This window comes from Piliocolobus tephrosceles, chromosome 4, assembly GCF_002776525.5.
Source record: "Piliocolobus tephrosceles isolate RC106 chromosome 4, ASM277652v3, whole genome shotgun sequence".
NCBI lineage: Eukaryota > Metazoa > Chordata > Mammalia > Primates > Cercopithecidae > Piliocolobus > Piliocolobus tephrosceles.
Genome location: NC_045437.1, coordinates 49,054,406 through 49,081,950, shown reverse-complemented (window position 1 = coordinate 49,081,950; position 27,545 = coordinate 49,054,406). Strand labels below are relative to the sequence as shown.

The 27,545-nt window shown below is 42.7% G+C and overlaps 1 protein-coding gene across 1 annotated transcript; it reads left to right on the top strand.

Annotated features, from left to right (window-relative positions):
- Window positions 1–22,858: 22,858 nt before the first annotated feature.
- On the top strand, window positions 22,859–24,470 carry CARTPT (CART prepropeptide). The gene is made up of 3 exons (XM_023207883.2): window positions 22,859–23,144; window positions 23,572–23,655; window positions 24,200–24,470. Exons 1-3 carry the CDS (start codon window positions 22,986–22,988, stop codon window positions 24,305–24,307), a joined length of 351 nt encoding a protein of 116 aa, XP_023063651.1. The 5' UTR covers window positions 22,859–22,985; the 3' UTR covers window positions 24,308–24,470.
- The last annotated feature ends 3,075 nt before the right edge of the window (window positions 24,471–27,545 follow it).

Genomic DNA, 27,545 nt, shown 5'->3' with positions numbered 1-27,545 from the left:
GCAAAACACTTAGAACAGTGCCTGACACAGGAAACACTCAATAACTGATATTTGCTGTTGTTATTAAAGATGGCCCTGTGTCCATCTGTAAGACAAATGTTGAATTGTTTATATTAATTTCCACCAAATTCCTCTTGTTTTCTTTAGTAAGCATCACCAACCTTGGTGCATGAAGGTGAACTTGAAATCACTAGCCACTGAGCAGAATTTGTCCATTTATTCCATTGTGAGCTCTTGATAAGTGTGGGCTGTTGTCATTATCTCAGTCACTTCTTTTAACTCTTGCATAACCTTCCATCGTATCCATTCATTTCCTTAGGGATGGACATTTAGGTTGTTTCTTATGTTTTTCTATTAAAACCAACACTGTGATCTTCATCCAGGTACATGTCTCCTTACACACACACACATGGGCATGTAGAATTGCTGGGTAGAGATTGAACCCAGGCCTCCTTAATACTGAAGACCTTATGTTGCTCCCACTTACAGAGTCATATGTAGAGACAGACAGGAAATTTTGAGGGTGATGATGATCCATGGCTAACGGAAAAATTCTCCAGAGATGTACATTATCCCTAAGAGATCACTCAGAGGGACCTTTGTCGGGGGAGATATTAAAGGTCTCCTTACCTCATAAATGAACCCACAATGAATATTTAGCTGAATGCAATACATATTAAGACAAACAAAAAACATTTTACAGGGATATTGTCAACATGAATAGTTTTATTACTCTCAAATTAGAGTTTATTAGAAAAAATAATTAAAAAAAATTTTTAGAACTTTTATTTATTCAATGGACATTTAATCATAGACATTTGTTGCAGAGTTGAAAGAGTGGTGATTTGTGGGGGCAAGATGCGTTGAAGCAGTATTTCTTTTTCAGTCTGACATAGTAAGTCGTATTACTGAGCCAAGAACTATTTAATTGTCAAATAGCTCAATAAAGTATTGGATGGTGTGACTAGACAAGTGGTGGAATATTTCAAAGTGTCACATTAGCTAAGAATTGTAGAGAAGGAGAAAGAAAGGTGACAGACAGGAGACAAGAAAGGAGGACTTCATTGGTGGCAGAGGTGGGGCAATAGCAGGAAGTCCTGGCTCGAAGGAAGGAAGTTCAACACCCGAGAGAGGACCGTCTGTTCTCTTATCAAGTTCATCTCCAGGGACAAGCTCTATAATTTCCCCCAAGCAGACCCCTCTCAGCTTTCAGTAGCCTAAAAAAAAGTGGAAATTCAGATTTAGTCCCTTTGCGTCTTCTCTGGGTCTCTGAGGACCCAGATGGTAGCCTGAAGGCAGGTCTGGGAGTGGATGTGTACTTTCCTGAGGCCCCGTGGGGAGAAGACCTGGTGCAGACTCTGAGCCCTTTCCTTGGTCCTCAAACCCCCGCCCCTTCTTTTCCCAAGTCCTTGGCCTTCCGAGGTAGAATAATGCTCCCCATTATTCCACCCAGTGCCCTAAGACACCTGTGGTGGAGCTGGGGTGCCCTGCGGGGAGAAGAGCGCCGCTGGTGGCGGGATCCGGAGCCAGCTTGTCTGGTTTTGCCGTCCCACCCTGAACTTCCTTTTCCACACCTGAGAAAGGGCGCAAATCAGAGCCCTCCCGGCTTAGAGCTGCGGAGTGGCGGGTGAAGGGCTCAGCGGTGTCTGGCGTCTGCCACGCCACATGCTTCCTGGGAAGCAGCAAGCGGAGAGTCGCCTCAGCCTGTGAAAATTCAGGGCATTGCTTTGGCTCGTCCCTGTCCCTGACCCTAACCTTAACCCTTATCTCTGAAGTAGTTTGAGAGGGAGACACAGGCCTTTCCAACAAATGGGCCCCTTTATTCTTTGAGTCGGTGGGAGGCTAGGGCAGCCAGATCTCCCACTCCAGGAAGGTCAGTTCTGGTCAGGAGCAGCCTGCGTCTACCTTAAGGTCATAGCTGTTACTCTTGGAGTTATTTATTTATTTATTTGTTAAAGTCTCACTCGGTGGTCTAAGTTGGAGTGCAGTGGCGCCATCTCGGCTCACTGCAACCTCCGCCTCCGGGTTCAAGTGATTCTCCTGCCTCAGCCTCTTGAGTAGCTGGGAGTATGGGCGCCCGCCACTAGGCCCGATTAATTTTTAGTATTTATTTATTATTATTATTATTATTATTTTTAGTAGAGATGGGGTTTCACTATGTTGGCCAGCCTGGTCTTGACCTTCTGACCTCAAGAGATTGACCTGCCTCATCCTCCCAAAGTGCTGGGATTACAGGCATGAGCCACCGTGCCCAGCTGGAGTTATCTTTAGTGACCTCAGGATAAGGCAGCCAGTTGGGGTAAAGGGGTGGGTTTAGAAACTTGCCTCAAAGGTGTAGTCAAAGGCAAAGAAAAGCAAACTATGCTTTGAAGTAATGCATTTTGAGGGAGGGCATGGTGGCTCATACCTGGAATCCCAGCACTTTGGGAGGCCAACATGGGAGGATCACTTGAGACCAGGAGTTCAAGATCAGCCTGGGAAACATAGCAAGACCTCTATCTCTACAGATAATAAAATTAAAAAAAAATTAGCTAGGCACGGTGGCATGCACCTATAGTCCCAGCTACTTGTGAGGCTGAGGCATGAAGATTCCTTGAGCCCAGGAGTTGGGGTCTGCAGTGAGTTATGGTCACACCACTGCACTCCAGCCTGGGTAAGAGAGTGAGACCCTGTCTCTTAAAAAACAACAACAACAAACACATTTTGAGGAAGGATCACAGCTTAAACATTTTGTTCTGTCTGTGTGACTCAGTTACAATGAGGTTAACCATTTCCCTTCTTCTTTCCTTTCTCCCTTGGCCTATTCTGCAGACAATGTCTTATTCATAATTATCCTGTCAGTCACTGTTGTGATAAGGATCGTGCTTTCTATGACTGACAATAGGCAATAAATTAATAACAATATCCACAGACATGTTTCCTGCAAAACTCCTTGGTTTCTGTTGCTACACATTTTAGTTAAAAAGAAGTCACTTAGAAAAAGAAAGAAAGGAATAATTAGTCTACAAGAAACTAAAAAGAAATACTGCAAAACATAAATTCCAAGCTTATAGCAAATTTCACAGAATTTCACACTAAAAAGCAATCAATTAAATAGATAACCTTTTTAATGATAACCAATATGATTACAAAAGACCCTGAGGATACAAAATTCATGGAGGATAGAAAATTAGTAGATGAAAGAATAGCAGATAAATTATACTTTATGAGTGTTAGGTCTGTTTATACCTTCTTGCTAAATAGCTTTAAACATAAAAGAGTTTTTTTAAATGAAAACACAACTGAAATCACTTCTCATTCTATTCTTTCAGGAAGGCAGGGTAGTGAGTGGATAGTACATGGGCTTTGGAGGTGATCTGCTTTAAATCCAGGCTCTAGCACTTGGGTGACTGTGTGACAGTAAATGTATTATGTATTTTACCAACTCTGCTATTTCCTATCCATAAATCTTGCAGGCTGCTGTATGTTAGATATGCACACACAGATGTATCCATATACATAGGCATATCCATGCACACATGTATTAATAAAGTATTTAGATATGTTTCCCAAGATTCATCTGCTTATAGGATTTAACTGATCACCCACTGACTGCCCGAACATCCGGTGAATACATTACAAACCATTCCTGCTGGTTTATAAATGGTGACAACAAATGACCATTAGAAATGCTTATAAATACTGCAAGCATTTCTAAGTCTTTACTTAATCTTAAAAATTTAGACTCTCTATAATGTGCATAATATTAAATACTTACCATTTATTTTGACTTTGACAGTGTGTAAAGGTGTTTCTATGAATTATACATGATTCTGACTGTCACCGGATCAACTCTTGTCTGATCTGTTAATCCCTTTGTTGTTGTCTTTTTTTAAAAAAAACAATTGTATTATTGTTATGTGCTTATTGTTAACTCTCTCAAGAGTTCAGCCATTGGGATCACTAAACATTTGATGCATCAGAGCATAGAGGTCACAAGCTTGGACTCTGAAATCAGAGTGCTAGGGTTCAAGGCTACATTAGTCCATTTTCACACTGCTATAAAGAACTGCCTGAGACTGGGTAATTTGTAAAGGAAAGAGGTTTAATTGACTCACAATTCAGCATGGCTGTGGAGGCCTCAGGAAACTTACAATTATTGTGGAAGGCGAAGGGGAAACAAGGCACCTTGTTCACAAGACAGCAGGAAGGAGGAATGCCAATTGAAGGGGGAAAAGCCGTAATCCCAGCACTTTGGGAGGCCGAGACGGGCGGATCACGAGGTCAGGAGATCGAGACCATCCTGGCTAACACGGTGAAACCCCCGTCTCTACTACAAAATACAAAAAACTAGCCGGGCGAGGTGGCGGGCGCCTGTAGTCCCAGCTACTCGGGAGGCTGAGGCAGGAGAATGGCCTGAACCCGGGAGGCGGAGCTTGCAGTGAGCTGAGATCTGGCCACTGCACTCCAGCCTGGGTGACAGAGTGAGACTCCGTCTCAAAAAAAAAAAAAAAACAAAAAAAACAAAAAAAACCATCAGATCTTGTGAGGACTTGCTCACTATCACGAGAACAGCATGGGGGAAACTGCTCCCATAAGTCAATCACTTCCACTTGTTCTCTCGTTTGACACCTGGGAATTATGGTAATCACGGGGATTACCATTCAAGATTAAATTTGGGTGGGGACACAAAGCCTCAGGCATATCAAAGCCTCAGCTCTGCTACCTTTAAACTGTGTGATCTTGGGCAAATTGCTTAGACTCTCTGGGCCTTAATTTCTTCATCTACAAAAATGGCATAATAACATAGTCTCGTTAGGAGAACTGAATGACTGAATCTTCATAGTGCATGGCCGTGTTCTGAACTGTAATTGCTATAGAAGTCTGAAAGAATGAAATTGTCAATTTTGCTAATGATTAAAAATGGATAAATAAGACACTTTATTATTATATTTATAACTATTAAGACACTAGTAATAACTTAATAGCTATTAAAATATTAATATAGTGTACATTATTCCTGATACAGCTCTTTGAGTGAAACATCTATGTAAAGTATCTGACACATAACAGATATTCAGTAAATAGACATTTACTATTATTGTTATTCTCTCAGGAAAGAAACCTATGCTAGATTATATTTAAAAGGCACTGATTAGATTCAGCTCTCTCTATGGAGCTTTGAATGGAAACTTTTTTTCTTTTAAAAGTACAGTATTTTCAGATTCAGGAAAAACACGATGATTAAAGCTGAGTCCTGTTAATGTGTTAAAGCCAAGTCAGCAGGTGTCCTGGGTGGCAGGAGGCCCTGGGCATGGGTGATTGGAGTAGTATGAGTAGGTGACAGGGGGACTTTGAGGCCTTTGTCCTCCTGCTCTTGTTTTCTTACCACTCTTTCAAGTCTTGTTTCAGAGTGGAGCAGCAGCCTCGAGAACTGTCTGCCCAAGGTAGCTAGTGACGAGGCCGTCTAGATGGTGGCAGCATGGCAGTGGATGGCAGTGGATGGTGGCTTTCAAGCTGTACCTACCCTGGCTTCCTTGCATAGAGATGGTCAAAGGAAGAATTGCTGAGCCATGTGACAAAGGCCCAGGCTCTACCACTCAGAAGTTGTGTGGCTACCTAACTTTTCTGAGCCTTAATGTCCTCATCTGAAAATGGGAGAGTAATTCCTACTCCTTGATTTAAATGAGAAATGTCGGCCAGGTGCAGTGGCTAATGCCTGTAATCCTAGCACTGTGGGAGGCCAAGGCAGGAAGATCCCTTGAGCCCAGGAGTTTGAGACCAGCCTGTGGGCAACACGGGGAGAGTCTGTCTCTATTAAAAACAAAATTACTTAAATGAGAAATGTCTGTGCTTTGCTCAGTGCTTGGGCCAGAGTTACTACTAACAAAGGTTAGTAGTAGCACAGTGGGGTTCTGATGTAGTAGTGCATACAGTGGGGTTCTTATGGCAAAATCTATTGAATATCCCTGATGGTGATAATGCATCTTTCCTTCAGGGTCGCTGTTCAATAAGCCACTCCACGCTAGCCTAGAAATTAATTAAGTTTTTATCTCCCTTACCTTTTCACTATAAATTATAGAAGAATTTTTTTTTTCATTTCTCAAATGCTATGTATTTTAGAACTAGCATTTCCCCAGTGGATGCAGTTATAAAAGAATAAGCTCTCTGACAGTAAGACCCAGGCTTAGTTCAGGGAAATGGTCCTTGAGATGAAATCAGTAGGTATTACCAACACCCATTTCAGCTCAATCTGTCTGATCCCCAGGAAAAGAGATCTCAGTCATTTCATTCTGAAGGTATAAAATCAGTATTTTCTGGACCTCATGATGAAGCCCTTGCTGTATGGCATTAAAGTCCAGCACTTAGGTCATGTCTGATGTCATCCAGCTGTCCACCATCACTCACTGCACTGTCAGTAGCTCTGGTCTCACTTGATGTCCTGAGTGGCAGTAGAAAGTAGGTCCCCAAGGCTGACTTGCTGCAGGCTTATGCAGGAACCCCTGGGTAAAGGCTCAGGAGTAAGGGGCTAGGAGTTTAAGATCTTAGAACAAAGCCCAAATTGTACCTCACAGGAGATGCTCTTGGGCAGGTTTGTGTCTCCCTCTGCGGAACCCAAGGTGTGTTCCTTCAGTGAGTATGTGTGTGACAGGCTGCCTAGGAGGGGTGTGGGATGTGGAGAGAGGGGAGAAAGGGGCTTCTACTTCTCTCCAGTCGACTCTCAAAAGGCTTTCCTGGAGAGGGGAGGGAACCTAGGAGTGCAGCTGCAAAGGAACCCTGAGATACACTGGATGTGTCAGGGTCTATGGGGGCATCTGTCACCTGCTATGCTGTGACTAGGTGAGGGGTGGTTGACTGCAGACAGCACAGCCCCGGCATGCAGGGGAGGAGATGGACAGGGCTGCACATGTCCAGAAGGCTGGCCTGTCGCTCATTCCCTCTTTCAGAACAGTTCACTCCGTGGACACTCTGTGCCTGTGCCTGGCACTTGTTGTCTTTCCAGTCTGAGAAGGAAGATAAACATTTAACAATTAAACAAATACATCAGGCTGGGCATGGTGGCTCATGCCTGTAATCCCAGCACTTTGGGAGGCCGAGGTGGGCAGATCACTTGAGGTTAGGAGTTTGAGACCAGCCTAACCAACACGGTGAAACCCCTATCTCTACTAAAAATACAAAAATTAGTTGGGCATGGTGGCATGTGCTTGTAGTCCCAACTACTTGGGAGACTGAGGCAGGAGAATTGCTTGAACCCGAGAGACAGAGGCTGCGGCGAGCAGAGTTTGTGCCACTACCTTCCAGCCTAGCCGACAAGGCAAGACTCCGTTTCAAAAAACAAAACAAAACAACAACAACAACAACAACAAAACCCAAAATACACCAATCACAGATAGAAATAAGTGTTCTGAAGAACATGGAGTTTTGTGACAAAGAATAAAAAAGGGCAAGTATTATTGAGCAGCTAGAGAAGGCCTCTTTGAGGTGATACTAAGCAAGAAACATCGAGGATGAGAAGAAATCGTCTAGGAGTAGGTGTGGGCCAAGGGGAATGGCATTAAATAAGATGAGCTGAGGCCCACAGCCTAATAGATGCTCATAAATGAGTGAAGGTAGAGAGGTTGGCAAGGGTCAGACCACACCTATCTTGCAGGCCATGAAAGGAGTTAGGAATTAGTACTGAAGGGATTTAAGCAGGGGAACCACAGGGCTTAATGCATATCTACAAAAGGCCACTATGGCTGCTGTGTTGGAGACTGGGACTTGAAGGAGGCTAGAAGCACGGCTTCTAAGTTGAGTTTTCCTCTTCTCATATCACACTGTCCTGTCATTGTTTGGCGTCCCCCCTTCCCCCGCCGACCTCCCACTGCACACCCAGCAGCCTCGCCATTGCTAAAGGACAGAGAAGTATTTGTAGCCCTCCATCAGCAGCCCTGACCCACAAGGCAATAATTGCTTACTAATTAGATCAGCTGTGATGGACTTTCCTAGGAAAGGGACGTAGGTCCTGAGCCTTTGAGTCTAAGTATACTGGCCCCCAGAATGCCTGTTCTGAAGGGGATCTATTTGGGCATCAAAGTTCTTTGTTTAAAAATAATCAGTTATATCAGTTCATAGTCTTACCCACTCCACACTGGCACCAGGGACTCTGGATCAGAGACGGCTTGGGGAAGAGATACAGAGCAAATAAGCATTAATAAAGAGCAGTCTAACTCATGGTGAGATGACATGCCCTCAAGCAAACTTGGTACACTATCTTAATACTGTGGGGAGCTTGGGCAAAAGGCTGTGTATTGTTCAGTCTTTCTCCCCAGGGCCTTAGGAGGGTGGTTGGAGAGAGACATCACTACATGTTTGAGGAATTAAACTGAATGTAGACAGATGTTGTGGAAGATGGGGAGCCCTGACTATAGCTACTTTGTGGAACGCAAAGCCCGCTAAGATGAGATGGGAAATGTGATTTTGGAACTGATGTGGGTGCTGGAGGCAAGATGGGGTTTTGCCTAAAGAGGCTGTGAGAAAGAAAGAACTGCCTTGGGAGACAGTTCATCTCCTGGGCAACATTTGTATATCTAAAGAGGATGGAAAGATGAACAACACACAGTCTCTTCTATGAGGATAACTATGTCAGGCGACCATATGCAGACTGCTCAGTTGTGGTGTTCCTATTCCAGTGGGCCAAGTGGCAGGTGATATAGTAATACTGTGATATGCTTGAGGTGTGTGGATAGGCAGGCAGAATTCAGAGGGCAACAGAAATCACAACAGCCTTGGTACGACACTAGCAGGAAGAAAGAGCTACGACCGAAGAAGCATTTGTTACCTTTGTTCCACACACATAGAATGAAAGTGTAGTTGTCAGCTGTTGCAGATAAAGGGAAATTAGAATTACATTAGATATCTGGAAGAACTCTCCAGCTGTAAGAGTTCTGAGAGGCTATAATTAGATTACCAGGGGGAAAAAAATGGTTGCCTTATGTGACTGGGAATTTGTGGGTTGTGTGCTATGTGCCAGGTACTGTAGTCATTGTATCTGTCATTGCAACTTCATGGAGCTGGTATTTTTATGCCCATTTTATGGATGTGAAATCTGAGGCTCGTGATGGTTTGGTTTGCCCCGTGTCATACGGTGGGTAAGTGCCTGGCTTTGGTGCCTGTGTTTCTTCGCCACACTCTCTACCTGGTGATTTTAACAAAAAGCCACAACAATGATTTTTAGGGGCTTAGTCATTCCCCTATTTATTTTTATTGGGTTTCCTCCAAGCCCTTGACCCAGTGGCACATTCCTCAGAAGCCCTGGTAAAGCTTCTTAGGGCCAGGGCCACCCATCTTGGTTATGAGGACATTCCTATTTCTTCCCTGCGACCGCAGTCTTGTTAAATGTCGACTGAAAACATGTATGGATGAGACCTCCTCCGACCCCTGCCAGTTGATGGGGCCCAACATTTAGCAGGTCATGCAATCAAGCTCTGCAGATGGACGTGTTCTTTCTTTCCTCAAGAAAGAGATATCCAGGTCATCTGAGGTCTGGAAAAAGCTCTAGGTGGGAACCAAGGTGGCCGCATTGTACATCTTCAAAGAGTTTAAATTAGTTGTGTAATTTTTTAAAAATTTGGGAATCTTTCACATACAAAATAAGTCTTCATCTCCTTTTGAAAAACTAGAAGCTCCACCACTCTCTATTTCCTGGTGTCTGGCACTCTTCATCCCTTACCTTGCTTGTAGAAATCTGAGTTTGTAACCCTTAAGTTAGAACAAAGCTAACTGACCCAAATGCCCAGCTGATATTCTGTGCATGAGCACCAAAAGAGCCATACTGATCATTGAAAGTAAAGTATAAGATACTTCCTGCTCCCATCTTGGGGGCTTTTAAACTACGCTTACCTGGGCACTGCCCTGCACCAATTGAATTAGTATCCCTGAGGGTGGAGCTCATGCTAGTACTTTTCTTTTCTTTAAGTACTTTTCTTTTTTTAAAAAACTCCCCAAGTGGCTCTAATCTTGTTAGGAAGCCAAGTTAGGAAGCCCCGCTTTAGGGTTTCCCCATAAATAGCATTCCAGCCTTGGGTCTCTGTCAGAGAAATGAGCTCCTGAAATCTTGTATGCAAAGTGGCTGTTTACTCTGCTCCCAGCATCTCTTAGGCGGCCCCATTCATCCTGTCGTGACTGACATGCAATTGGGTCTTTATGACTTTTACGTCTATGCTTTCAGAGTTAAGACACGTTTTTACAGACTTGTGGGTGGGGAAAGAGAATAGATGAGGAATGAACCGAGGATTATTTCCTTTTTCCTTTGAAATGCTTTGGACATTAAGACTATCATGTGGCAAAGCTTAAGCTTCCTAGGAAACAAGTAATGACATTTCGAAACCACTTGGTCTTTTAGGTGCAGCCTTGCTTCAGAAGTAAGACACATAATAAAAAATAAAACAAACATGACGGCTTTCTTTGAAGTCTTTTTCATCTCCTGAGGACAGATTTTCATCCGCAAGCATTGGGAGAGCTTGCTCTCTGTGAGTGTGTGACGGCCGCTGTAGGCGAAGCTACAATTATATCCATTCCAACCAACCCCCACTGCAGGGTGCTGGGCAAAGGCCATGTCCATCAGTGATGTCTTCATCCAGGGCTACCCTGGTCAAGAGTGCAAATGACAGAAAATGACATTTGCGTCTGCGCAAAAAGTATCATAAATATTCACAGCTGTGGCTCCTCAGGGTCTTCCTTATCACTCAGGCATGGTGGGTTTTGTGTTCACTCAGGGTGAGACCTTTGCTCTTCCATCAGCCAAAAGGCTTCCAGGGCCTCCTCTGTTTATTCAGAGGGAAGATATTTGCTGGGACACCAAGATAGGTCTCAGCCCAAAGTTCAAGGTCTTTGTCATAAAAAAGTGGCCAGTCCTGTTTCACATTTGGAAAGTCAATGCTTGCACTTGGAGACTCATCCTGACATTTATTTCCAGCTTCCCATGGAAAACAATTTTGTTTTTAAAGAACAAGTAATTCTCTAACCACTAGAGAATCTCTTTTACAATCTTTAAAGATTTTTATTTTTAGAATTCAAGCTTTATTTTCTCTTTTGCTCCCTTTTCTATCTCCTTTTTTAAAGAAATGATAAAATTGGTAACAAAGTAGAAGGGCAATGTAAATAAAAACACAAGGTTATCAGAGAATCTGGATTCAATCTCCTTCCCACTTACCTGGGGACCTACATACAGTTACTTAAATAATCAGTTTTATCACCTGAAACACTGGGAGCAGAATATCTGCTAAGGTAAGGATAAATAAGTCTTTCATCAAGGTTTGATGACTTACTATTTGGGGGGCTTATCTCTGCATGCCAGGAACTCTTGGGAAGCCGCTTGGAGTGTGTTCATGACCACTTAAATGAGAGTTCAGTGGAAATCTCTGCTGAAATGAGAATGACTTGACTTTATCCATTTATACTGGCTTAGCTATGGAACCATTCATATTTTACAAGGGCTGGTCTTGAACTGGACTCAAGAGATCCTCTTGTCTCAGCATCCCAAAGTGCTAAGAATTCAGGAATGGACCAAGAATGTCATCTGATGAATTTAGATTAAAGAAAGAAGAGGAGTGACATTGACACTCTTGTGTGGTGCCTGGGTAGCCCTTCATAAGCCTCGTCTTGGCCAGTCCCTTGCCAAGAACACCTTTCCTTTCTTCTCTGCTCAAACAATTCCACCCTTTGAAGCCTAGTTCATGTAATAACCTACTTTTTTGATTGCCCCAGCCTAAATAGCTTGCCTTTTCTGCACTTTTAATTCACTCATTGTCATTTATGATTGATGATTTATTTAACTATTTAATTAGTGATTGATGTCCTAGATTCTGTTTCAGTTGAATGCAATTTGTCTCAGAATGCTATTTAATTTTTTCATCTATCTCTGTCAAGTGGAAATGGCAGTGATCTGAATTTTAGTTTTGGCTTTACTTCAAACTGTGTATCCTAAGAAAGATATGTAACCTTTCTGGGCTTCAGAGCCCCAGTTATAAAACTCCATAATTCTGTTTCTTACCTTACCATTCAAGCGTAGTTTCTTACATGATTCTTGTTGATTTGTTTTATTTTGTTGTCAGAGTCATTGTAGTAGGCAGTTTCTAACATGGTTCCCCATGATCCCTGACTCCTCCTATTCACATCCTGTGTAATCCCCTGCCCTTAAGTGTGGGCTGGACTCAGTGAATTGAATACAGTAAAAGTGATGGGATGTCAAGTCTGTAATTAGTTTGGAAGAGACTGTGACTCCTGTTTTGTTAGTATCTTCTCACATGCTTGCTCCAGTGAAGAGGGCCACTTGAAAAGGAATTGAGAGTGGTTTCTGGTCAAGAGTCAGCAAGTAACTTAGTTCAACAGCCTGTGAAGAACTGAATCTTACTAACAACCACTGAGTTATCATGGAAGTGGATCTGGTCCCAATTGAACTTTGAGATAACTGAGCTCTAGTTAGCACCTTGTGATTGTAGTCTTGTGAGAGACCCTAGGCTAACACCTGGATTGTAGCCTCATGACAGATTTTAAAGCAGAGAGCCCCCACTAAGCCATGCCTGAATTTCTGCCCACAGCCATGCCCACAGCAATGGTGAGATACTAAATGTGTGTTGTTTTAAGCCAGTAAGTTTTTGAGAAGTTTGTTATGCAGCAGTAGATAACTAATACTATCTGTGAGATATCTACCTGTGTTGATCATATTAGGCTAAATTATGCTGCAGTAACAAATGACCAAAAATCTCAGTAGCTTACACCTACAAAAGTTTATTCCTTACTCACATTATATGTCCATTGAAGGTTGGCTGTAACTATGGTTAACATTTTCTTCCCTTCAGAACCCTCAAGAACTCAGGCCGACAGAGCTCCCTCTATCTGGAACATTGCAAATCATCCTGGAAGAGGAAAAAGAGAGCAGGGCAAAGTATGCATTGGTTTTTACAGGTTCCCAATGGGAAGGTTACATCATATATCTACTTGTATTTCATGGGACAATGCTAGTCACATAGTCACATATCAGTTCAACAGGGCCCCAAAGTATAATCCTCCTCCAAGAAGAGGCGCTACATATTTGTGAACAGTGACACAGTGTAAATGGTACATGGTCAGAGGGAGTGGTAGCCATACAGTGCCATGATGTACAGAAAAGAGAAGGAACAGCTTACATCCACAAATGGATGTGTATAGAAAGCCCAAGTCTTGTCTAAGAGACAAAGCTATGATTGAAGAGCTATCTTTCCTAGAGAAGAGTGAAAAATTAAGGCAATGTGAAACAGTAAGGGAAGTTGAGGGTTTTTACCAGTCCCATAATCTCCATTGTCACTTCCCTTAGATCCCCGACAACCAGTGAACTCTCTGTGACCAATGCAGCTTCAAGACCTGTCCCCTACCACCCTTCTTCTGATTGGTTAGATTGTCTTCCCTAAGTTCTCTAAGTTTTCTCTGTATAGAAATATAAGCACCTCCCTTGTCTTTATAACTTTATGAATAATCCTGTTCATAAAGTTAAACTGTGTTTTCAAACAACTGTCTTGTGGCAGTCAATTAATGGGAGAGGAAACCTGACACATTACCCTGGGCAAGTCTGCCATCCTATGGGCTTCAGTCTTCTCAAAGTCTCACTCTAATCTCACCTTCCTGGGTAATAAGTAAAGTCTCACTTTAATCTCATCTTCCTGAGTAAGCACAGTCCCTGTGGGCTTTCTGCAAGTGTTGGAAGAGCTTAAAGAGTGATTGCTAACCCATCTACCTCAGAGACCTCACCAGGCTGGCTTTAGAAAAGCAACTTCATGGGAAGTGTTGAGATCTGAATGGTAATACATCTAGCTTGCAGAGAAGCTTGCAGGAGAAGTCCGACCCTGACTTAGCTGGTAAGCCAAGCCAACATGATGAATCTATTGCTAAAACCAGAACCAGATTAAACTTCTGCTGACACACAACAGATAAATGTCAGGACCAGATATCCCCTAAAAAATAAAGGAGAGACTGGTTGATGATCCTTCTTCCCATAAAATATACTTTAACCCCCAGGCCCTGCCTCTCTGGATCATGCCAGATGATATTCTGTTTTTCCTGAGGTTATAATTTATGTCAAAAGAAATAGACCTCACTTAGATGAGTTCTGAAGGAAGCATAGAAGAGTCCTAGAATTGTGGTTTAAAAAGTGACCTTAGATGCCTTTAAAGACAAACTCCTTTCCAGCATAGGAAGAATTTTCTCCAAGTCCATCATCTAAGCTATCAAAAACACACTGGAAATTGGTGATCAGGGACAAAATTTAAATTCCCCAGGATTCAGGATTCTTTAGGATATGATCCTGCCCAAGATTTTCCCCTTCACATTGCACCATAGAGTGTGAGGGGAAAGCATTGCAGTAGAAGTCTGTGGCACGAGTGTGGAGACTATACCTCTTCCAGTTTTGCATTTAGAAAAATTGTTTCATCTTGCAATTGAAATGCACGTAGTTGTCAGAGGAACTGTTGAGAGAGGCCGTAGTCTATACTTCAGATATCCTGCTTCTGAGACTGACTAGCTGTTGAAGAATTTATTCCTCTCTGGTACATTTTTTTTTTCTGGCATGAGGATGATAATAATGTCTCTAGACAGTAAATTGGCAGTGCTTCTAATGTGCTTGGTGAATCACAGATTATGTACTTTCCTGAATGGCCATCTTGTTAGTGTCTACAGGTTATCTTTCATTTCATAGCAATTAACTTTCCCCTATACCTCTGGGTATCAGGCACTATAATAAATACTGGGAATATAAGAGTGATTAGATACATTCCCTGCCCTCAAGGATCTCCTTTTCTAGTAAGTGAGATAGATATATGATAATATAATGGAATACATTAGACATATTAATGATAATATATATGATAATATGATAATATAATGGAATACATTAGACATATTAATAAATATCTATAGAAACAAAGACAAGGCAGATCTCACGGTGTGATGGAGCCATGATGAGGAAGACTTCAGATAGAATGTGTCTCAAAGCATGATTTTTTTTTGAACAGATAGTTCACAAAAGAAGATATATTAATGGCCAATAAACATATGAAAAGATGCTCAACATCACTAGTCATCAGAGAAAGGCAAAGTAAATCCACAAAGACATACCATTTCACACTCTCTTGTTTAGGTAAAATTATAGACCAATCATGTCAATGCTGGCAAAGACATAGAACTCCCCTAGCCTACTGGTGGAAATATAAAATGATACAATGACTACCAAAGAAGTTTGTTAAAAAATTACACATGCATCTACCAAAGGAACTAGCCATTTCACTCCTAAGCACTTACTCAAGCGAAGTGAATACATACGTTCATACAAAAACTTGTACATAAATGTTCATAACAGCTTTATTTGCTATATCCAAAACGGAAACAACTCCAATGTCCATCCATCAACAGATGAACGGATAAACAACTGTGATATATTCACACAATGGAATGCTGCTTAGCTATGGAAAGAAATGAATTGTTGATACACACAACGACATGTTTGAGTCTCACAACAATTATGCTGAGTTAAAGAAGCCAGACAAAAAGAGTGTGTACTGTATGACTTCAATTATGCAAAATTCTAGAGAATGCAAACTAATCTGTGATGATAGGAAAGTGAGTAGGTGGTTGTCTGGGGACAGGATGGAGGAAGGATGGATTGCTAAGGGGCAGAAAGAAACTTCTGAAGGTGATTGAAACTCTTGTCTTTATTGTAGTGATGGTTTCACAGTGAATATCTGTGGCAGACAAAAACTAAGGTGACGTCAGTGATCTCTGCCTCTTGTATTCACCCCTTTGTGTGATCCCCTTTCCTTGAGTATGGATAGGAACTGAATTGCTTCTAACCAATACAATATAGCAAAAGTGATTGACTGTTACTTCTGCAACTACATTACATTATTTAAAACTCCATCTTTTTTTAGTTATTATTATACTTTAAATTCTGGGACACATGTGCAGAAAGTGCAGGTTTGTTACATAGGTATACACATGCCATGGTGGTTTGCTGCACCCATCAACCCGTCATCTACATTAGGTATTTCTCTTAATGCTATCCCTCCGCTAGCCCTCTACGCCCCAACAGGCCCCGATGTGATGTTCCCCTCGCTGTGTCCATGGGTTCTCATTGTTCAACTCCCACTTATGAGTGAGAACATGCGGTGTTTGGTTTTCTGTTCCTGTGTTAGTTTGCTGAGAATGATGGTTTCTAGCTTCATCCAGGTCCCTGCAAAGGACATAAACTCATCCCCCACCTTTTTTTTTTTTTGAGATGGAATTTTGCTCTTGTTGCCCAGCAGGAGTGCAATGGCGCGATCTCAGCTCACCACAACCTCTGCCTCCCAGGTTCAAGCGATTCTCCTGTCTCAGCCTCCTGAGTAGCTGGGATTGCAGGTGCCCACCACTATGCCCAGCTAATTTTTGGTATTTTAGTAGAGACAGGGTTTCACTATGTTGGCCAGGCTGGTCTCGAACTCCTGACCTCAGGTGATCCACCCACCTTGGCCTCCCAAAGTGCTGGGATTACAGGTGTGAGCCACTGCGCCTGGCCCAAACTCATCCCTTTTTATGGCTGCATAGTATTCCATGGTGTATATATGCCACATTTTCTTTATCCAGTCTATCATTGAAAAGCATTTGGGTTGGTTCCAAGTAATTGCTATTGTGAATAGTGCTGCAGTAAACATATATGTGCATGTGTCTTTATAGTAGAGTAATTTATAATCCTTTGGATATATACCCAGTAATGAGATTGCTGGGTCGAATGGTATTTCTGGTTCTAGATCCATGAGGAGTTACCACACTGTCTTCCATAATGGTTGAACTAATTTACGTAAAGCTCCATCTTAGCAGACTGCACTTAGAGACTTACATCTTTGTCCTTAATGAAGTGGCCATATTGAGGGAACCCAGATGGTGAAGAATGAAGGGTGGCTTCTAAAAATTGTGAGTTGCCTCTTAAAAACCTGAGGGTGGCCTGCAGTCAACAGCTAGCAAGAGGTGGGGGCCTTTAATAATACATCCACAAGGAAATAAATTCTGCTGATAGGAAGCATGAGTTTTCTAGATGTTCAAGGTATGGTAAAGACACTCGAGGACTAGGAAGGGGCATAAACAAAGGCACAGGCATGTGTAGTCATTAGTGCTCTTCCATAATGTTTGCATTCTAGGCACTTGGTAACACTGTAATTCTTAGTCCTTTTGACTTTGGTGGAGCTGTGTGATTAGTTCAGGCTAATGAGTTGGAAGGAAAAGCGAAGTATCACTTATGAGCCAAAGTTTTTAGTTGTTCATCAAAGACTGTCCAGAACACTTTTTTCCATTTGGAACAAAATTGGCCACTTTAGAGATGGTGGATGATCTGTCAGTCTGGGTCCCTGAGTGAACACTCCATCAATTCTTGATGCACATGGGACATGAGTGAGAAATATAGCTATGTATTTTTTAAGTCAACAAGATTTGGGAGTTGTTTGTTATAGCAGCATAACCTAGTAAATTTGGTGCAAAATTAAGAAATAAGGATGATGTACCTACAAAGTAAAATATATTTGATGGAACTGGTTGGGAGTACAGAAAAATGAGATTAGAAATACAACCAGAACCATATTATAAGAAACTTCGACACTATGCTAAGAAGTTGACTTGAACCTATAGACAATGAGCAATCATTGAATGATTCAAAATTACTCCCTATTAAGTCATATAGTTAATCTCTTGGGTATTCTGATCAGCTGCTAGTTTTACACTTTCTATAAGCTTAGGAGATCTGGGTCTGGAAAAGTTAGAGAAGATGGGGTTAGCGGTGGCATGCGAAATGTGGGTTAGGCATGCCACCACTGCTACACTCCAACAAGGTGTGCTATGCTGGGATCCAGAGCAATGTTTCCTTGCCCTAAGAAACAATCTATCTCCTACAGATATAGTGCTATCTCCCTATATCTGAAAAGGGCTACTTTTCTCAGGCTAGGCATTTAGGTCAAAAGATTGTTTTTAGTATTAGTTTTTGAAAAATGAAATCTTTTGGGTTCACCTGTGCTCCTACCTCCTGTTTATTGGACCCAAATTTGGAGCTATCTATTGCCACTCTGGATTTTCTATTTGTGCTCCAGTGTTCCTTTTCAGGTTTGTTTCCAATTACGCTGCCCCGTCTTTCACATTTCCATGCACCCTGCTCTCCAGCAACCCAGAGCACTCAGTGCTTCCCAGATCTCCTGCCTCGGTGACTTGACTTTGCTTCCTGCCTGCCCCCAAGGCCCCAGAGTGGGATGTTTGTTATTGTTGGAATTCTACCCATCCCCTAGGACTCAGCAACTCATTCAAAGGATGCCACTTTTTCACGAAGATTCCCTCTCGTGGCAATGAATCTCTGACTTCTCTGGGGTCCTCTTTCTCTAGTAGGACCCTCATCTCACTAAGTCATTGTATTTTAGGAGTTTGTGCACATGGGCACAAATGACTAGACCCAAAGACCCTCAAGGGCAAGAACTGTCTGAATTATCTCAGCAGTCTTCAAAATACTTAGCAGAGCTGTTAGAATATAGGGCACCCAGATTTTGAAATTACGTCTTGAAATGGAAAGCTTTTCAATTGGAAGCTTAAAAAATTGCCTGAAAAGCTTTGTTTAATTTCCCCTGCTTTACTCCTTCAGAAGCAGTCTGTAAAGCACATGTTCTTTTCTACTACATCTCTACCACCTCCCAATTTATACCGACTTCAAGTGTCCTTTACTTTCAGATGATTTTCTTTCAGATAGTGATAAAGATGTTTAGTTAGAACACAGTGAATAGCAGTTCCTTTGGAAGGCTATGGCTTGGAAATAAACAGAACACAAATGTCAGTGGGAATCTCTCTTCTGCAGGGAGGAAAAGTGGAGAGCAGACAATGTAGAAACGAAAAAAATGTCACCCAAGAGACTGCAAATGTGTACCAAAGAGAACAGAGTGATGTTTAACTTGGAGGAAAGTGCAACTAACACAAGTAAGGAGAAATAGTCTTAAATACAAATATTTAGGAAGTCAATAAAACTGAGGACTTAAAAAATTTAAATTTAAATTTAAATTTTTAATTTTTATTTTACTTTTGTCACAGGGGCTCACTCTGTCACCCAAGCTGGAGTGCAGTGGTGTGATCATGGCTCATTGCAACCTCAAGTTCTTGAGCCCAATCAATCCTCCTACCTCAGCCTCCCGAGTAGCTGGGACTACAGGTGTGTGCCACCACTTCTGACTAAGTTTTTTTTTTCTTTTGTAGAGATGCGGTTTCACCATGTTGACCAGATGTGGTTTTCATTTGTTTGTTTGTTTGTTTTTTTGAGACAGAGCTTCGCTTTGTTGCCCAGGCTGGAGTGTAGTGGTGTGATCTCAGCTCACTGCAACTTCTGTCCTTCTGGGTTCAAGTGATTCTCCTGCCTAAGCCTCCCAAGTAGCTGGGATTACAGATGCATGCCATCACGTCCGGTTAATTTGTGTATTTTTAGTAGAGATGGGGTTTCGCCATGTTGGCCAGGCTGGTCTCAAACTCCCGATCTCAGGTGATCCACCTGCCTTGGTCTCCCAAAGTGCTGAGATTACAGGCATGAGCCATTGCGTTCAGCCAGACCAGACTGATCTTGAACTTTTGAGCTCAAATAATCCTCTTGCCTTGGCCTTCCAAAGTGCTAGGATTACAGGCATAAGCCACTGCTCCTTGCTGAAATTGAGGACGTTTTACTGTTGAACAAGACTTGGTTGGGGTGAGGGATGGGAGGACGGCTAATGGACAACAAAGTAGTCTGATATTTGAGAACTATGACAACCTAAGAGGCCAGTGTTATTCTGAGTTACATAGGAACAGAAATTATTCACAATTGAAGGAGAAAGGAAGGGAGAGAGAAATACTAAAGCTTGGGAAAAAACATCATTGTGGTGTCAAATTCTGCCACGACCTTCTTATTACCTAACATCTTAGGGCTCTAGAAGTTCTAATTTAGTAATATCAAACACCTGTGTTTTAAGGTGTGTGTGTGTGTTGTGTGTGTGTTTTCTTTTTTCCAAGAACAATACAGACATTGTTTTCTTGCCAAGTCACAAATCAATTAATGGATTATTTTTATAGTGAAAAGTTCAGGACTTGAAGAGTTAGGCATGCATAAGAAGAGATTTTTAAAATGTTCTCAGATAGCAGCATGTTGTAAGTAGACCTTACTGACACTGGTTTCTTGGCTGTCTGTTTATGATATTTCTCTACTTGAACTATTTCAAAGAGCAGGACTGGAGGCCTACTCTATCTCAGAAAAGATAGTTAAGAGAGATTTGTCCGCGTTAAATCTCCAAAGACACATCCTGGCCATTGCTTCTCTTTCATTAGATGACCTGCCCCCCTTTTCTATATCTGGGGTGAGAAGTAGTAATTAAATTCCAGTATGATTTTAATTGCTTGGGTGCATCAAAGATGGACTTTTTTCCCCTAATGGAGTCATTACAAAGTAGTAAGAATATACAAATTCTCCTAACAGGGTATAATATGAAGACTGTGGAACATCTCATGCTTTTGTTTCTTGTTGAGTTTTAACTTACATAAGTTTTCTTTGGGAAGAAGATAGCCTAGACTTTACTATACCATGCTAGCTAAAGGCAGTTTATAAAGTTATTCTGTTCAAGATGAAAAAAGCATGCGGTATGTAAGTGACAAAGATGCCCCTGGCTTGTTTCACAGGATTGTCCAAGAGTCCTTTCCCTAACCCCTTGATTAAATGTGCCCTCTTTATAAGAAAATGATAGCACCAACTTAAGTTCAGCAAGTTTTAAACTTCGGGGTTATTTTTCAAATGGAAGTAGCACAAAAGGAAAATTATTACTTGTGTCTGGGTGGAACAAAATTAGAGAGAAAGTATTGCATTGGCAATATCTACACCCTTCAGAAAGAATAGGCTAAAATCTTATTTGGGATTATTTTTCTTCTGAAACTTAGTTTAAAGATCACTGGAGATGGTTGTTGCGGTGAGTGCCAATATGTCTCTGTAAGATTTCAACAGTAAAATGTGCTGCCACTGAAGTTTTGTTGTACAGAATCAAAAGGCATGTGTGGAAGGCAGAGCTGAGGGAGGTGTTAGATACATTTTCAAGTTGGGTTTACCCCCACAGCAAAATATTTTGATGCTGTTAATATGTATGCTATTCATTAGAAGAGATATCACTTCTTGAATTGCTTCCCATTGTGTATCTGAGTACCAATTAAATACTTGATAGTTGAAGTAACCAGGCACATATTGTGTATTAACTATCTTAATGACTCACATAACCTGCTAAGCAATAAATCTGTGGGAGAAAAGAATTGGTAGATGGTTTGGATTGAGTAGTCATAGACATTTACGCTAGATTTAAATGACAGAAGTAGTGAACCATTTGGAAATACAGGAATAACTTTCAAGGTGGGGAAAGTGCAAAGACATCAAAGTAGAAATGAGATTGGCCTGCTAGAGGACCAGAAAGAAGGCTATGTGAGGCTGGAGTGGAGGAGTCTGGGGCAAAGTGGTAGAACATGAGGTGGAGAGGGATGCAGATCATATAATGCTTTGCAAGTCAGGATGAGGAATTTAGATTCAGTGCTTAGTAAGATCAGAAGTCATTAGTGTATTTTAAGGGGGAAAATACTGTGGCTGGTGGTGAACTATGGAGTAGAGGAAGGTAAGAGAAGATAGGTTAGGAATTAAGTGGTAGACATTAAGTTGGCTGGGGCAGCTGTCTAGGACTGGATTGTAGTAATTGGGATGGAGAAGATGGATGAATTTAGGAACGGTTGAGGGAAAGATGATGTGGTGAAGGAAGCCAGGTGAGCAAGCAGATAGGATTGGTCCCTAGGTCCAAGTGGGAAAGCATTGCTTTTCATGTGCATTCAGGCTGTAAGGACCTCAACTTTTAAAAAGGTCATAGTGTTCTCACAAGTTGTTGGGGAGCTGGTTCACCGTTGACTTCTGATCTCTGGAGACATTTTCATAATCAAGGAGCTGCCTTTCTTTTCACTCTTTCACTCTCTTTCTAGACAGCCTTCTTGGATACCAGGGATTGGTGATGGGTGGGTGGGTGGTTGGTTCTGGGGATGGTTAAATTTGCCTGGGCAGCCTCAGAGTTCAAAAAGGAGGGAGAGGGAAGCTTAGCTAAGAACCAGGAGTTTGATATACTTAATCTCTCATTTCATCCTACTGATGACTTTGTGAAGTATATCTTTTTAATCCTAGATCTACAAAAGAGAAAGCTGAGTCTTGGGGAGGTCCTTCATTTTGCTCAAAGTCATACAACTTGTACGTGGTGTAGCCAGGACGGGAACCAGAGCCTGGCTCTCCGCACTTCCCACACCACTGCTGAATCCAGGTTTGTCTGTTTTCCTTCTCTTCTTTTAACTATCGTCACACAGATTCCATCATAGAACCCATCATGGGGAGGGCCACTATTTCTCTTTCTTTTGTATACTATGTTTTCTTACCCTACCCCACAGAGTAAGGTGCTCAGCAAACGTGGCTGTCTGGAGGCAACACCCGCTTCTCACCGCCACACTTGGGGTTGGGGTGCGAGGCAAGGCAGGGCTGGCAAGGTGGATGGTGCGGCTGCTACCACTGCTAGGTGATGGGAAGCGACTCTTCTGCCCGTGCGTTGCCCCGAAGGCATTTTCCATTTCCTAGGGCCCTCCCGCTTCCCATCCCTCACCTCTAGCCCCTCGGCTTCAGCTAAGGCCCCTCGGGGAGCATCCCTTGCCGAGGTGCTGACAGCATTTGGGGGCGCAGGGTCCTGTTCTCTGCGCTCTAGCCCATCTGTGCGCAGAGCCTCGTTCCCAGGCGCCTGGAGCCCGGCGGGCATTGACGTCAAGCGCCGGCAGAGCGCTGCCTACAGAAGGTTGACCCGGGCCCTCCTCCACACCCCCTTCCTTCTTCGCCTCCTCCCTCTTTCCTGCACGGGGGCTTGGGCTCACTATAAAAGGTGGGAGCGCGGGGTGCCCCAGCAACGAAGACTTTCAGCACCATGGAGAGCTCCCGCGTGCGGCTGCTGCCCCTCCTGGGCGCCGCCCTGCTGCTGATGCTACCTCTGTTGGGTACCCGTGCCCAGGAGGACGCCGAGCTCCAGCCCCGAGCCCTGGACATCTACTCTGCCGTGGAGGATGCCTCCCACGAAAAGGAGCTGGTCGGTATTTTCCTCGCTCCCAATCCCTTTGTGCTGTCGCGCTGTCCCTTCCTTTGCAAGCCTCCCTCCTCCCCCCACCCCCACTCCTATTCCCAGAGTCAGGGCGCGGGGAGCTGAACGCAACGCCCAGGCACCCACTGCCATCCGAAGTGCGTCTCGAGCCCACGGGCTCCTGGCGGTCTGTTGAGCGAATCCCTCATTCCGGCCCCTCGGAGCAACAGGAGCCTCAGCGGCTCAGAGACCCGCAGTCAGTACCTGGGACAGCGCCCGCTAAGTTTCTACCCCTAGACCATTCCCTGTGTCCGCGGAGTCCCACCGCAGAGACAGTGTGGGTCCGGGGCTCCTTATAACTCGGGCTGAAAGTGCACACCTGGGCTGGGCTCGCAGCCAAGGCGGCAACTTCAGGCTCCGGGGCGTTATGTTGCAGATCGAAGCGCTGCAAGAAGTCTTGAAGAAGCTCAAGAGTAAACGTATTCCCATCTATGAGAAGAAGTATGGCCAAGTCCCCATGGTAAGGTTTGTGGTCACTCCCTTCCCGTGTTTTTCCAGGAGAAATTGCACAGCCTCGAATGGTACACACAATCTTCTCCCTAGGATGTGGCTAAATAACTTAGGTAATGGACTTGCAGGATTCTGTGGGCTTCTTCTTCCTTGCCGGGTGAGGAAATGGGAAAACAGGAACAGGGGTTACAAGAAAGTGTAAGTCTATTGTTTGTTGCTCAGAAAAAAGGTCTGATTTTTTCCCCTGTGAATGGGCAAGAAAAGGAGCCAGGAAATGTGATGCTCCCCTTCCCCCACCCCCCACCCCTCGCCACCTAAAAGTGGAAGAAACTAGGATAAAACTAATAATGTAAGTTTCTTTAAAAAATGTACTCTCACTGAAGTTATAAGCACAAGGCTCCCTGTTTCAGACCCGACTGTACATAGACTTCCTGTGATGGTGATGGGGTCCAATTGCCCCTTTCAAGAAACAGAGATTGCGTTGACTGTGAGACTTGTCTGTTGGGAGCCTGGGTTTTTTCACACTCAATGACCACATATTTTGTTGTTTGCAGTGTGACGCCGGTGAGCAGTGTGCAGTAAGGAAAGGGGCAAGGATCGGGAAACTGTGTGACTGTCCCCGAGGAACTTCCTGCAATTCCTTCCTACTGAAGTGCTTATGAAGGGGCGTCCATTCTCCTCCATACATCCCCATCCCTCTGCTTTCCCCAGAGGACCATACCTTCATCCCTGGAGTTTGGCTTTAGCAACAGATAAAGTTTTTATTTTCCTCTGAAGGGAAAGGGCTCTTTTCCTGCTGTTCCAAAAATAAAAGAACACATTAGATGTTACTGTGTGAAGGATAATGCCTTGTGTGGTGTTGATACGTGTGTGAAGTATTCTTATTTTATTTGTCTGACAAACTCTTGTGTACCTTTGTGTAAAGAAGGGAAGCTTTGCTTTGAAAATTGTATTTTTGTATGTGGCATGGCAGAATGAAAATTAGAGCTAGCTAATCTTGGTAGATGTCATTGCAACCTGGAAAATAAATCACCCTAAGTGACACAAATTGAAGCATGTACAAATTATACATAATAAAGTGTTTTTAATAATTGCCCATAGTGCATTGTTTTTTCCATGTAAGTAATTTAAGTGGAAATGGTGAGATTAATCATGCTGTTGTTTTCAAAGAGAAATATTTTAAAAATAGCAGCCTATTGGGAGAGTGGCACCTTAGCTCCAAGGAGTTTTGACTGTTAATTAGGAGTTTGCCAAGCCAGTTTTAGTATACTCTATTTTTCTTTGATTGCAGTGATGTGGTGTGTGTGTGTGTGTGAGAGAGAGAGAGAGAGAGAGAGAGATGAATGAGATGGAGATGGTTGGAATTGAGGTGATATGATTTTGCTTATTAAAACCTTTAGCCAGACCCTTTAAACAGTGAGACCATAAAATATAAACTGTTTCATGTTTTAGTCACATTAAAAGCAATTTGAAAAATTAGAACTTTTGTTTTGACAATTCCCTTATTAGAAAATATACATTGATTTAAAGATATGGGCTGTTTAGGGTTGTTATTTGCCTAAAGGCTCTAAGGTTATGAGACCCATTCCTTCCCACAAGTAAATTCACACTCTTGGAAAATTCTCTATTCCAGGAGAAACAGTCATTTCAGAAAATAGTTTTAAGGGGAACAAATAAAAATTGGGAGAGGTGAGAATTCAACTCAAGAAATTAAAACATATTAAATGTAAAGTTAAGTAGCCTTTAAATGTTTCTGAGTGCTTATTCGAGGTCACATTTCCAAGGGTTTAAACCAGACTAAGTAACATCTAAGTAGCAGTATCACGAGAGAAACAAATGTTAACAGCTTCCTAATCCAAACTCAAGAGGCACTTGCATAATAGCAGATTTTTAAAATAAAGCCCCTCCACTGATTCATAGGGAGTGAATCATAGGGAGTTTTCTGATAGAAAATATTCTTATACACAGTTACCATTTGCAGTGTGATTATTACTATTAGCATGGCTAATCTTGCAGGATAGATATTATTACTATTTTTCTGAGTAGAAAACAGAAGGCAAGAGAATTATGGAATTTGCTTACATCATACAATCCTAAATAATAATTTTAGCTTTAATCCCTTTGACTCCAAAAATTTGTCCTTTTTCTCCATGTCACTTCAGGCAGTCAACAGACTAGGCTTTGAATTCCCCAGAAAATGTATCTTTCTTTAATAAAAATTGCTCACTGGGGGCCAAGGTGTATTTTTTGGAACTGCACTTCCACTTGAATTCCCTTACACACGGCTATATGTGATTAGAATGTGATGTTTTTCTTTGTTTGTTTGTTTGTTTTGGTTTTTTTGAGACAGGGTCTCACTCTGTCACCCAGGCTAAAATGCAGTGGCATGATTATGGCTCACTGCAGCTTTGATCTCCCAGGCTCAAGTGATCCTCCCACCTCAGCCTTCTAAGTAGCTGGGACCACAAGCATGCACCACCATGCGTGGCTAACGTTTGTATTTTTAGTAGAGATGGAGCTTTGCCTTGTTGTCCAGGCCAGTCTCAAACTCCTGGGTTCAAGCGATCGGCCCGCCTTGGCCTCCCAAAGTGCTGGGATTACAGGTGCGACCCACGCCGCCCAGGCAGGATGTGGTATGTTTTAACCTTTAATAAGTGCAAATAGTTATTTAATAGTTTCACAGTCTGCTACTTTTCCAGAAATAATTTCAGTTAGAAAATTCTTGAGCCCCTTAACTATTCCTATCTGTATCATTCCTAAATAAATCAGATCAGGAAATTGCTTTGGTGAACAGGCAGGACCATCAGGGATAACATACAGAACTGCCTTCTCTCCTTATTATTATTACTTTTTTAGAGACAAGGTCTCACTCTGTTGCCTAGTCTGGAGTGAAATGGTGCCATCCTAGCTCACTGCAGACTCAAATTCCTGGGCTTAAGGAATCCTCCCACCTCAGCTTCCCAAATAACTAGGACTATAGGTGCACACCACCACAACTGGCTGATTTTTAAAAATTATATTTTGTAGAGATGAGATCTTGCTTTATTGCCCAGGCTAGGTCTTGACCTTCTGGGCTCAGACGATCCTCCTGCCTCTGCCTTCCAAAACACTGAGATTACAGGTGTGAGCCACCACACCTGGCCAGAACTGCTTTCCCTTTTAACCTGGTGTGTTTCCCCAAAAGCAAGAGATGCTGGAGGAATTTGGAGTTCAAAGAAAGGAATACGAACTTGACTCTAAACCTTTTTAGCTTGTTCCCCTCACCCCTACCTCTACTCTGTCATCCCTCCTTTCTTGTTTGATAAGACTAAGGGATACGGACAAGTGGCTATGGGAAATTGGTAATGGGGAATCTGTGGGCTCTGTATGAAGAGGCTTTTTTTTTTTTTTCCCAAAAATTTTGTCTGGGGGCCCAGATTTTTCAGTGAATAGTGCTAACATGTTCTGCACTATGATAGCAGCACTTTATCTTCAGTGGCTTGTTAAAAGTAACTTTGCCTTTCCATTTTATCAATATTGGAGTGATCATTCTTGGTGAGTGTTGGGGTAGAAGACCAGAGCTGGAGTCCAAGGTTCTGCCCTGTCATACAGCCATAGCTGCTGATCCCACGGGGTGAGTGGCTCATACATCCCATAACCCAAGGGCCAGGTTCCTTTCTCAGAGGTTAACATCTAATCCCCCTACATCCTGGGCATTGCTTAGCATGCAAGAGGCAGTGGAAAACCACACACCTGCTCCTGCTCTTGTCCCCATCATGAGTCCCCCCGTCCCCTTAAATGATGTTGTAGACAGGCTATATGTGCTGCCTGGTCATTCACCTTGTCTGCTTGATAGTGGTACATTTTACCGATAGATTTTATAACGACGTTTTTCCATGCATGGGATAAACTCCACTTAGT

Bases quoted from the DNA above. Each gene is read 5' to 3' on its own strand.
- CARTPT (XM_023207883.2), top strand. From the start codon at position 22,986: ATGGAGAGCTCCCGCGTGCGGCTGCTGCCCCTCCTGGGCGCCGCCCTG. The intron at 23,145-23,571 runs GTCGGTATTTTC...GTTATGTTGCAG, and splicing joins CCTCCCACGAAAAGGAGCTG to ATCGAAGCGCTGCAAGAAGT. The intron at 23,656-24,199 runs GTAAGGTTTGTG...TGTTGTTTGCAG, and splicing joins AGTATGGCCAAGTCCCCATG to TGTGACGCCGGTGAGCAGTG.